Source organism: Neovison vison, chromosome 12 (assembly GCF_020171115.1).
Source record: "Neovison vison isolate M4711 chromosome 12, ASM_NN_V1, whole genome shotgun sequence".
Taxonomy (NCBI): domain Eukaryota; kingdom Metazoa; phylum Chordata; class Mammalia; order Carnivora; family Mustelidae; genus Neogale; species Neogale vison.
In genome coordinates, this window is record NC_058102.1 from 5,011,687 (window position 1) to 5,024,134 (window position 12,448).

The following is a 12,448-nucleotide window of genomic DNA, read 5'->3' on the forward strand; positions in this document are numbered from 1 at the left end:
AGACATTTACTAACTCTGGAATGACTCCAATTTTTGTGTAGCAAAAGCTATATACACAGAAGACAAAGCCTGAAGGGACACAAATAAAGGAAAATTACCACTGCCTTCTGTTTGATTTTTGTCTTCTGGGTTTTCAGCAGTCTATGCTGCACTGGTAGCTGGAAAAAGTAATAATAAATACCCTTTTTAAAAAATCACTATCCAGATGGCGTCTTTGCAGAAATTGACAAGCAGATCCGAAAACGCATATGGAAATCCAAGGGCTCCCAAATAGCCAAAACAATCTCAAAGAAGACGAAAAAAGTTGGAGAACTCACACTTCCTGATTTCAAACCAAACCAAAAAGCTGTGGTAATAAAGCTGCGTGGCGCTGGCGTAAGGACAGACACAGAGACCAAGAGAATCCAATGGAGAGGCCACCGACAGTCCTCCCGCTATGGTCTACCGAGAGCAATAACGATACTAATTCAATCCAGAAAATGGTGCTGGGACAACTGGGTGTCCACATGCAAAAGAATACACCACACACAAAAATCAAAACCAACTTGAAATGGGTCGAAGGCCTCAGTCTAAAAATGAACACTACAGAAGTCTTAGAAAGCAGAGTAAACCTTCATGAGCTTGGATTAAGGAAGATTTCTTAGCTATGACTCCTAAAGCACAAAGACAAAAGAAAAAACGGCTAAACCGAATTAAAACTAAAAGTTTTTGTCCTTCAAAAGATACCAGCAAAGGACTGCGTGCGCGGCTCAGCTAAGCATCTGCCTTCAGCTCAGGTCAGATCCCGGAGTCCTGGGATCAAGCCCCTCATCGGGCTCCCTGCTCAGCGAGGAGTCTGCTTCTCCCTCTGCCTCTTCTCCTCCCTTCCCCAGCGGCTTATACACACTCTCTCTCTCAAATAGATGAATAAAATCTTAAAAAAAAAAAAAAAAGATACGTGCAAGAAAGTAAAAAGATAGCCCACAGAATGGGAAAGAATCTTGCAAAATCCTCTGAGAAAGGGTGTGTATCTACAATGAGTAAAGTACTCTTACAACTCAAAAATAAAAAGACAGCCAATTTTAAAATGCACAGAAGATCTGGAGAGACTTTTCTCCAAAGAAGCACACGCATGCCCAATATACGAAATGATGGTCAACATCACTAACCATGAGGCAAATGCAAATCAAAGCCCTGGTGAGATACCATTTCCTACCAACGAGGGGAGCTCTATTAAAAAGACAAACAACAGAAAGTGTTGGCAAGGATGTGGAGGAACTGGAATGTTTCCCACGTTGCTGACAGCACGGAAAATGGTGCCCTTGGCAGAACAGTGGTAGTTTCTCTGAAGGTTAAACACAGAATCATCACCGGACCTGACCATCCCACTCCCAGGCGTGCACCAAAAGAGAATACCGAAAACACATGTCCACGCAAAATCTCGTACCCGGATGTTCAAAATATCCACTGCTCAAAACAGCCAAAAGGCAGAAGCAACCCAAGGTCCATCAACAGACGAAGGGGTAAACACAGTGTGGTCAAGCCACGCAGGGGAATATTACTCGGCCATAAAAAGGAATAAAGGTCTGACATCTGTTACAACATGGATGAAACTTCCAAACGTGAAATTAGCCAGTCACCCAAGTCCACATACCATATGGTTCTCCTTACAGGAAACATTCAGAATTGGCAAGTCTATGGAGACAGGATAATTCCACGGAGACGGAGCGGCTGCCGGCACAGGGAGGGGGAAGGAATAGGGACCAACTGTTGATGGGGATGGGGTTTCTTTCAGGAGTGATGAAAACCTTCTTAAATTGATTGAGGCAACAGCTGCATGACTCGGGGAAGAGACAGTCCCCTGGCAGTGGATGGGATATGGATACCAGCTCAGTAAAGCGGTTATCTGATTCATCTCTGGAAGGCAGGTGTTCCCACCTGCTCCTGCACGGCCGTCTGAGGATTCGTGAGGCGGCCCAGCTCTAGACGGCTACCATGATCTACACAGGTGTTAGTGCGACCGTCCCTGGAGCTCTCGGCGTGTCCGAAACTCCTTTCTGATCACTCCGCATAACCAGCAGCACCCAGTACAGGCCAGACATGGCCCTCAGCGTGGGAGATACAAACATGACCTCATCTCTGCCCCACGTGGGGCCACTGAAGCATCACAGCGGCTTGCTGGCAAGCGCATGTGCGGGAAGGGAATATACACACAGGAGGACAGAGAAGCTAGGCCCATCTCGTCCTACCTCGGCTACTAGAAAGAGCTGGTCCCCACCCTGTGGGGAGTCAACACCCAGCCACCTCTCTGATCTTATCTCTGACCACTGTCCTCCTTGTTCGCTAGGCTCCTGCCACACTGCCCTCCTCACTCATCCTTATACACGCTGGGTACATGCATACCACAGGACCTTTGCACTTGCTCTTGCCTCCACAGTGATATTCTTGCCCTATGTATCAACAAGCAACTCTCTGTTCAAATGCCACCTCCCTGACCATGGTGCCTAGAACAGGGGGAGAGAAAGCCACCCTGCTTCTTGTTTGGGGCTCCTTCAAAGCACGCATGGCCTTCAGGCCAAACATTCATTCCCCAAATCTGTCTCCTCAGCTGTCCTGTCGGCCTCCATTTTGCTCAGTGACATATTTCCAGCGGCTATGCTTGGGACACACAGATGCACAGAAGGTGTTCAAGCCACCTACAACACTGCTTACAGACTCGGGCCGGTCTCTTGGGCACACAGACATCCGGTGCCAGAGGCTGCCTCGCCCGGAGCTCAGTCCTGCTGGCAAATACACAAGAGACACCACTTCTGCTATGAAGACAAGGAATCTTAAAAAAATCCCATCCGGTCGCTGACCTGATCGACCACAGAACAGGACACAAAGGGATGCAGATCCCATTCCCCACAACAGGCCATGGGAGTCAGCTCTGGGAAGCAAAAGCGACAGGGCACCCAATTCCACCGCCACCCCTGGGGGAGAGGCAATCTCGTCACCAGACACCCCGAAGCACCGCCATCCTCCTCCCCCGCAAGCCCGTCTTAATCCCGTTTCTCGCAAGGCTTTTTCAAGATAGTACCAATCATTATTTCTTGGACGTACTCATTTGCAAAGCCCAAATCCTGCCGGCAAACGTCTAGGACCTACATTGACGATGCCCTCGGCTCGTGTTTTTCCAGGCTTGCCTTAAGCGGAATAAAAAATTACTTGTCCTCTCACTCCCCCGAAGGATAATCAGGATCTGCGGCCTGTCTCCCCCAAAGCTATGACAGTTATGTTTTAATCACTTCCAAACAGGCTCGCCGGCTGCTTCCTCCACGGGCGCGGGCCGGGGCGCAGCAGGAGGGGGGCCGGCCCCAGCCGGGAGCAAACGCGGGGACGCAGCGCCGGGGCACCTCCACGCGGCTCGGCTCCAACACACCGCCCTCCGCCAGGGCATCATTTTTTCTGCAACTGATTCTCTTCACGGGGACACAGGAAGGAAGAAAACAACTGCCCAGCCAGGAAGAGTCTCGTCCAATAAACTGGGAAAGGAGATGTGAAATCTGCTCACAGGGAGGACAGTGCAGCCCGGTGAATGACACGGTCCGCTCACCTGGGCCTTGGGTGGTCCAGGAAGCTTCTGGAGGATGCTAGAGAAAAGGCCCGTGGCCCAGAACGCCAGCGGGGAGGGTGCTGCAGAAGGTCTTCTAGGCTCTAGAACCCGCAGGACGCTCACACCCACGGCCCCGTCCCCACATCAGACCCGCTCCCGCCCCTCTGCCCACGGTGCCCCGGCCACACTCGAGCTCCAAGCTCCGCACCTGCCATGGCACTCGTGCTTTTCCCACTTCCGTCAGGGCCAAGATTTGAATCGAGGAAGCCAGACTCTAAGCGCACCTCACCCCTTCACCCCTTAACGCCACGGGAGGCACAACAGATCCTCGGAGAGAACTTCTGAACGAACGGTCTCATTCATAATGCCTGGCGTGACCTGAGCCAAGGTGCTTTTTTCCTGGGAAGCAGAGGGCAGCTGGCACTATTGTCAACGGTGACAGTCCTGCGGCAGCGGGGTCACGGGGCTAAGTCTACAGAGGGAGACAGGACGGGGGCTGAGACAAGAGGGGGAAAAGAGCAGATGACCAGGAACAGAGCAAGAAAACAAGGGCGCTGACCGCGCTGCTTCAGAGATGGCCCCCTCGGGTGCCCAGACTGGGACGTGGCCAGTGTCAACTGATCTCACCCGTGACCAGCTCAGCCGGCGTGTGGCCCACACTCCCACTGAAAACACCCTTTTGGAGCAGAATCCCTGCAAAGAACCAGCAGCAGCATGGACAAGCAGAGTCCACGGTGCAGAGAGCGGGTCTGAAAAGCAGTCAGAACCACGCAGGTCACGTGCGTGCAGGTGTTTTGCTGGAACCACCAAGACTGGCCATTCACAGTCCCCTTTCTCAAGGTGGGGGGGAGGTTTCCTGGGACCCCCTGTGTCAGCACCCAATTCACAAGGGCCCCAACCCTTGCCCCAGGCTCCCAGAGCCCCTTTCCCAAGATTCCAACTCCGCAGGTCTGGGGTGGGCCAAAAAGACCTGCCTTGTCCCCCAGCCATTCTGAGGCACTCACCCCTCTTCCTGCGGTGGGCGGGACCCTGCGGAGTCAGCTGGGAGCGAAATCTGACACCCAGGCCTGGGAAGTCAGGGAGAGAAAACCAGTCAGGGCACCCAGGTGGGGTGTCTCCGGAGGGGACATCAGGAGAAGAGGGACAGGTGGAACAGCATTCTCCATGCTGGAGGCCACAAGAGCACTGGCCAGGTGCAGACCCTAACCTTGCCCAGGGTGCAGGCTGGCCTGTGCCTCAGGGCCCCCGGAGCGTCCTGCCAGAGCGGTTACATGACAGCCTGGAGCTGGCCAAAAAGGACTAACCTGGCTTAGGCTGGGGCTTTGGGTCACGCTCTGCTCGTCACAGGGGAAGGCGAGAGACAGGCTGGTCCCCAGGGCAGTCAGTCATGCCTACCGGGTGGCAGCCCAGCAAACACTCTGGACATGAGGCTCGGGGACCTTCCCTGGCCAGCGATGCTCAGGGAACGCTGTCATATCACTGTCGGTAAGTGACGCTGTCCACGATGCCACCAGAAGACATTTGGAAACGCCACATTCAGTGCCCTCCTGGGCCCGCCCTGGGTGCCCCCTTCCCCAGCTGGTTTTCACCTGTGTCCTTTTGCTGGGATGAACCCTAACAGCGAGTGCGGCAGCATTCGTTGCCTTCTGCGAGTCTGTCTGGTGTCGAACCCACAGGCCGATTTGGGGACCCAAACTTGTAACTCGTGTCAGAAGTGAGGGTAGGGCTTGGGGGCCGGCCTCTGGCACCTCACACCTGGGTGGGCACAGGCTCCACGATGAGCCGAAAGGGGAGGCAGGAAGTGACGCGGGCTGGGCTCCCCCACCCCCGGGCACAGGTCACTGTGACCTGGGGGGTGGCTATGCCCCCTGCGAGGAGAAGCTGGTGCTGAGGGCAGCAGACCAGACGCTGATTCAGGGGCACGCCCGGGGCCCCCTAGCCCGTAACCCACGCACAAGGCAAACACTAGGGAACCAGGGGCAGCCAAAGCCCAGCCCCGGCATCCTAGGAGCCACCGCCCACCGCTCTAGTCGGTGAGAACGAGGACCTCCCGCACACCCCGCCATCCCACCAGCACAGCGACTAACGATCCCCAGCTGGCCAACCCGGCACCGTCGTCCTGCTTGCCGTGTTCACGCTCACTTGGGAAAGGCGTGATAAAGTGAAAAACGGGCCGCCAGCCTGCCTCGAGATGCTGCCTGCAGTCTGGAAGCAGGCAGAACCTTCCAGAAACTGTCCATCTCCTGGCACAGGGACTGTAGCCTGGCGGGGCAGCCTCCCGAAGAGGAGTGGCCCAGGGTCATCTCTCAAACCAAGACTCCTACATTACGTCCCCAGAGTCCCTTCTGCCACAGGAGGTGTTAACAGTCATGTGGACACCCTGGGGGGCCGTGACTCAGCCCACCACCCCTGGGCTCCCCAGAAAGAGCGCCCAGGGCCAAGCTCACTGCTGCTCCCTTGCTGGGGTGGGGGACAAGCCCAAGCTAACAAGAGTGAGCGGGAAGGGAGGTGAGGCAGGCCACCCTGGGCTGACCACAGCTTGGGAAGAAAACCCATCTGTGCTCAGCCATGCAGCATCCCGCATGCCGCGCCGTGGACCTCCCACCCACCCAGCAGGGAAGCAAGGGAGAGGCTCTCTGTCTCCGGTGCCTTCTGGTCCTAGAGCTGACTTTGTCTGATGCGGTGCAGGCCTGCCCATGCTGCAGCCTCCCTAATCGGCACACCCCATCCCTTGCAGCATGGCCCTTCAGCCAAATCCAGAATCCAGAAGAGCTGGGGAGCCACAGCCCACACAGGTCCCATGGGGCAGGCCCCGGGTGCAGAGATGCTGCAGTCCCCTCTGCGGGGGCTGCTGAAGGACAAGCAGCTGACCAGCCCTTACCCCACAGCGCCCAAAACACCCTGTGGGCTTAGAAGTCACAGCAGTAGGGGCGCCTGGGAGGCTCAGTGGGTTAAGCCTCTGCCTTTGGCTCAGGTCATGATCTTAGGGTGCTGGGATCGAGTCCCGCATCGGGCTTTCTGCTCAGTGGGGAGCCTGCTTCCTCCTCTCTCTCTCTCTCTCTGCCTGCTTGTGATCTCTGTCATATAAATAAATAAAATCTTAAAAAAAAAAAAAGTCATCACGGCGGCACAACAGAGCCCGGTCGGGTCGGGTGAATCCAACAGGAGCACGGAGCAGACCCCACGCAGGAAGAAGACAACCCGCTCATCTCAGCACGCCCAGGGCCCAGCCCGGTGCCCAGTGTTCAACCCTGGCTGAACGAGCAAGGTCCCAGATGACCAGACCCATTCAGCCCGCACACGCCTCTAACAGGTAGAACCTGGCAGGGGGAGGGCTCTCCCCTCTGTCTTCATGTGAACATGAGGACGGCACCAGCTCCCCTGGGGTGTTTCAGGGAAGTGATGCTTGTGAACTCTCCAGCTTTGCTCCAACACTGAAGAAGGAGAAAGCCGAAAGGCGTGTGTGGCCGTCAATCCCAACGGTCCGCCCGACTGGGCCACGGAAGGCCTGGACGCTGGAGTCAACGTTCCCCCTGGCTGGGTCTGTGAGGATGTTTCGGGAAGACGTTAGAATGGGACTGGCGGACGGAGCAAAGCAAGGGAGCCCCAGCATTTTTGGCTGGGCCCTAACACGGGCCTTTACGAGGTCAGTTTTTACCAGGAGACAATTTGGCAAAGGCTCTCCCGTTCCTGCCGTCAGCCCCCGTGAGAACACGGTTCCACGCCACCTCACGTCTGGCAGCGCCGGCTAAGGTGGAGAAACATTCTTTTTTTTTTTTTTTTTAAAAAGATTTTATTTATTTATTTGACAGAGAGAGATTACAAGTAGGCAGAGAGGCAGGCAGAGAGAGAGAGGAGGAAGCAGGCTCCCCGGTGAGCAGAGAGCCCGATGCGGGACTCGATCCCAGGACCCTGAGATCATGACCTGAGCCGAAGGCAGCGGCTTAACCCACTGAGCCACCCAGGTGCCCCTGGAGAAACATTCTGAAAAGCGCTTCTACTGGCCAGTGTCCGTGGCACGGACTGGGACACACAGCGTCACAGAGCCCAGGGGTCTCCTGCATCCGCCTCGGGCTGCAGAAGTGACGGCTTTCCCACGGCGGCCATGGGTCCCACCAGACGAGGACGCGGCCACACCCGAGCCTTCGCTCCTCCATCGCGGGGATTAACTCTGAAGCCCCACCGTGGTTTCGATCGGAACCACGAGAACTGCCACCCGCACCCAGACACGCAGACGCCACCGGTCAAGCCTCACCGCGGAGCCGGGGCTCAGAAACCAGGCTCAGGAGACGGAAGCTGCCGTTGTCACACCGAATTACCACGGGGGCCCCCAGCCCTCCCGTCGCGGCTTCCCGGACCCCTCGTCGCAGCCCAGCAGGAAGGCGCTGACCGAGGCACCTCTTACCTTGACCAGCTCCTTGAACTTGGGGTCATCCTTGGAGGTGGGGTCGATCATCATACGCTCCTCGTTCTCCTCTGCCGGGGAAGAGAGTCCGGTTAGTGCACGTCGGTGCCGGCGCGGCGGGGCTGGGGGGACGGCCGACTCCCCTCGCCCGACGCCGGGGGAGGGGGCAGCGCGCAGAGAAGCCAGGCTTCTCTCGGTGGGACCACGCCGCAAGGACGGCAGGCACAGGGGCTGCATCGGTCCGCGGTACAAGTTCCCGCGGCCGCGGTTAGTAAATACGCACACCGAGAAAGCTCCCCGCTCCGTAAAATAGCACGCACCAGAAAATCAGAAAAAACAGCAAAAAAGGAGGGAGTGGGTGACGGTTCACAGTAAAATGAGTCCATCCCTGTTCTGTTTATTTGTCACCCGTTTTCCCTCCACGTTCAGGCCTCGATCCACGCACAGTGGGGCCCAGCGAGCGGCTCCAGCGGGGCTGGCGAGGTAGAGGGGAAGAGCGTGGGACAGCCCCCCCGCTGGTCCGACACCATCCGGAAAACTGGCTGGTGCCTGCCTAGGGGAGGGTGTGCGAGGCACCGCGGACGGCACGCAGGGGATGGGGAGAGGGAGGCCTCGGACCCGAGCATGGGATGGGCCCGCAGGACACACGAGTGGCGAGGACCAGGCTCCTGGGGCCCAGGCAGGCTCTCACGGAGCTCGGAAACAGAATGGCTTTGAGAAGACCGGCTTCACAACAGCAAATTTTAAAACCTGACCAAGTGGAAAACTTTTTGGAGTCATGCAGATCTGACGCTTGAGAGGGTAACCCCATATGGGGGTCCCTTGTGATGTCCCTGCTAAGGGCCTCAGCAGCCTCCCAGTGCTCCTGGAACCAAGGCCAGAACCTTCCACGTGGCCTCCAGCCCCCTCTCCCCCGCAGCCTCGCGTCCCCAGCTGTCCCGGGCACTCTCCACTCTCTGGCCCTTCCAGCCTTCCCTTGCTCCTCGGTAAACCTCACCACTGCCTGCCACAGGGCCTTGGCACGTGTTGCTCCCTGTCTGATACCCTTTTCCTCCACTCCACGTCCCCTTCACCTTTCAGATCTCAGTTCCAGGTGTTGACCAGGTCAGTCCTTCTCAAGGTCACACAGACTTCAGGGATAAGCAGAACCTTATGGAATAGACTGAACAACACCAGCTCCCTCTGCCCGAGAGCAGTTGTTTATAAAGATGGTAAAACGGGGAGGGTTAGGGCCCAGGGAAAAGCAAGTTCAAGGCATTATCAACAAAATGAGAGCCTGCCATGTGTCTAGGATCAGCCTTTTAGCCCTCCTGTTAGTCTAAATCAGGGTTCTCCACAGGAGCCGCTGTGTCCTTCCCCTACCTCAGGTGACATGTAGCCATGTCTGGAGACATTTTTGGTTGTCCCAGCTGGTAGCATCTCAAGGGTAGAGGTCGGGGATGCTCAAACCCCACAAGACACAGAACAGCTTCCAACAGTAAAGAATTACCCGGCGCTGGATATCCAGAGGGCCGAGGTGAAGCCTCCTGGTCTGTGTCTGGCTAATTCCCAGACCCACAAGCAAGTCCCCAGTTTCCCCTGAGAGAGGGTCACCAGGAGCATGCATTTCAGCCAGACTCAGCAGCAGTAACAGTGAAGAGTCATCCTCTTCCAAGAAGAGACAGTAGCCACGGTAGACCCCAGCAGAATCTCAGGGAGCTCGCCCAGCACTTGGCTTCAGGTCCGCCAAGCTGAACCTGCATCTGCATTTCTCCACAAGCTCTTGCTGGCCTGGCCTGGTCGCGGAAACCACAAAGGAAGGACCAACCGGGACTTCCCTTTGAACCAGGGTTTGGAAATAAGCAGAATGTTCCACAACCGCCTTTCAAACCGACAAAATCTCAAAACACGCTTTAAGAAAATGTGTCCATGCTGACACCTCATCAGCGCTGGCTGTGATGTGGTCCCAAGGAGCTGGGTGCAGAGGCCTTCATCACTGGCCGGGCCCCACCCAACAAGCCCACGGCCTCGGGACAGCTTTGGCTTGTGCCAAGATTAGGATGTATTAACTACGTTTCTTATTTCCTATATTTTTGAATTCTTTGACACCTCGGGGCCTGGGGACCTGGAGACACTGTCCCTCCCAGGGTTGGCCAGTTCCCAAGACAGCCAACAATTCCACTGTGACTGCCCTAGCTGTGCAGGCCAACCAACCCAGAGCCCACCCCCAGCGGCCATGTGTTCCAGGGGCTCTCAGGCTCCCACACCACAGGCCCCTGCCCTAATTCCCCCCTCCCCCACCCCCTGCCCAGCCCACCGACTCAGCAGAGCTCCCAGAGCCCTCGGAGATTATGCCAACCAGCCAGTCCACATGGCCTACCCTGCCCCACCCAGTCCCTCCCACAAGAAAAGACAGGCCACGCCCTCCCCTCCCTCCAGCCTCCTGCCCAAGGCTGGCCCGCCCCCACCTGGGGAACTGCACTTATAAGAGACCATAGTTTCAATGGGGCTGAACCCCGGATCTGTCAGACTCATCGGACGGAACGACTAACACAACGGACGTGGGAAATCAGACAGGCAGAAACTTACAAAGGAAGACGGGGTTTTCCTTCCTACCTACTTTTCTAAACAAGACCTTGAGCTAAGAGCCCCCACTCTCGGATGCCGCCTGGCGTGATGCCCGGTCACCAGGCCATCGCCCTGCAGCTCCTCCTCGACCTCACCAGCCCCGGGAGCTCAGCGGCGTCACGACAGGGGCCTGGCGGAGCGCACCGTACCTAACAGCGTGTCTTCGGGGTGGACGTCCGCCGAGGCGGGGGACATCGGCGCGTTGATGGCATGCCTGCCCTCTTCCTGCAGGTTGCTCACTGTGGAGAAAGGAAAACAAGGGCCAGTCAGTGTCAACGGAGTAGCGGGGCCTCGCGGGGCGGCAGCAGAAACACCCAGGATCGACTCCTGCTCTGTAAGCGTTTAACAAGCATTCCCAAATGGCCCGTCGCCCAGAAAGAGTCCGCGCAAGAAGGCTCCGAACCCAGACCACGTTCTGCAGTTCCTCCCTCTGGCGCCAAGTATCTCCCGGTGCCCGCCAAGCCCAGACGGTCGGTTTACACGGCCCTTTGGAATTCGGGGCTAACATACAGAAGCTCCTGGATGCTTCCAGGTTCGCCCCAGGCTGCTGACATGGACAAAGCTGGAATCCCAGCGACAGGGCCTGAAACGGCAGCCCGCAGTCACCGCGAACCGTTCACACGGCCGATCCCGGGCATCTGAAGAGTAACCAAGGGGACAGGCCTGATGGCTTTGACGCAGGCAGGCGGCACAGTTCCCCTCGACTCTGCTAGCGGCGCAACCCCAAGCAAGCCCGAGTCACCCCGCAGGGCCTCCAGGAGGACGAAATGGTGAACGTGAGGTCTCCAGGCCAGAGCCAGGAACCCAGGGGGTCTGCAGACAGCCGGCCCCTCTGCCCCGCATCTCGCACCAGGGAAGGCCCCGAGACGAGGCTTTCTACCCAGCGAACTCTCGTATCCCTACGTCCCCGAGCAGCACGACTCCCAAGAGGTGGCATGACCCCCGGGAGCCCCCTGAACAGTGGGTGACCGCGTCAGATGCGACCCGCCCGCAGGACAGAACGCGGCTCGCTGTGGAAGAAGGCCGTCCGGACGGACACCTGCTGCCACGCGGGTGACCTCGCGGGCAGCACGCCGTGTGGAACGGTCATGGTGGGACACAGTGAGGGACACAGAGTCCTAGAGCCTCAGACATCCAGTCAAACGGCAGGGGGTGGGGAGGGGGGAGGCGGGGGCTCATGTTCACACGGACAGATTCAGCGCAGGACGACAAAGAGCTTCAGGAGATGAGGGGGCGGGGCTTCAGGAGATGAGGGGGCGGGGCTTCCGGAGATGAGGGGGCGTGGCTTCAGGAGATGAGGGGGCGGGGCTTCAGGAGATGAGGGGGCGGGGCTTCAGGAGACGAGGGGGCGGTCACGCCACCCCCTGAGTGGACTTCATGCCACAGAAGCACCCGCCCATGAGGGGTGAAAATGATACAATGTTATGTATGTTTTACCACAACAACAACAACAAACAAAAGAAAAAGCAGACCCTCTGCCAACAGCATCCCAGCCTGCAAGCTGGAAGCTGTCCCTGCGGTCGCCCCACACATGCACACCCCCGGGGCGCATCCCAGGAGCAGGCAACATGCACAGTCGTCTTCTTGTCCCCACACCCTTAGCTTAACTCTGCGTGAGATGCGCATGAACATTCAGGACCTTCCGGCGTGCTGAGGCACAAGTAGGGTTTTAAGACCTGCCCCCACAGGGCTCCCCCCACCACACTCTGCAGATGCCCACAGGGGGCCCTGGCCAGCTCCCAGGCCAGCGGCCGCATCTCAGCCATCACTTCCACGAGCTGATGCATTACGAGCAGCAATTTAGGCCGCAAAAAGCTTTTCTGAAGGCAGAAAAAAGCAAACGGGAAAGGGGATCTTACACG

General features: G+C 57.4%; 1 protein-coding gene across 1 annotated transcript in view; it reads right to left on the reverse strand.

Moving 5' to 3' along the window:
• Positions 1-12,448, reverse strand: part of PARVB (parvin beta) — a 94,442-nt gene that overhangs the window by 40,040 nt on the left and 41,954 nt on the right. Inside the window, exons 2-3 of the mRNA XM_044228273.1 lie at positions 10,736-10,825; positions 7,980-8,050 (exon numbers count right to left, since the gene is read on the reverse strand). Coding sequence (XP_044084208.1) covers positions 7,980-8,050; positions 10,736-10,825 — 161 coding nt within the window. The remainder of the gene's footprint in view (positions 1-7,979; positions 8,051-10,735; positions 10,826-12,448) is intronic.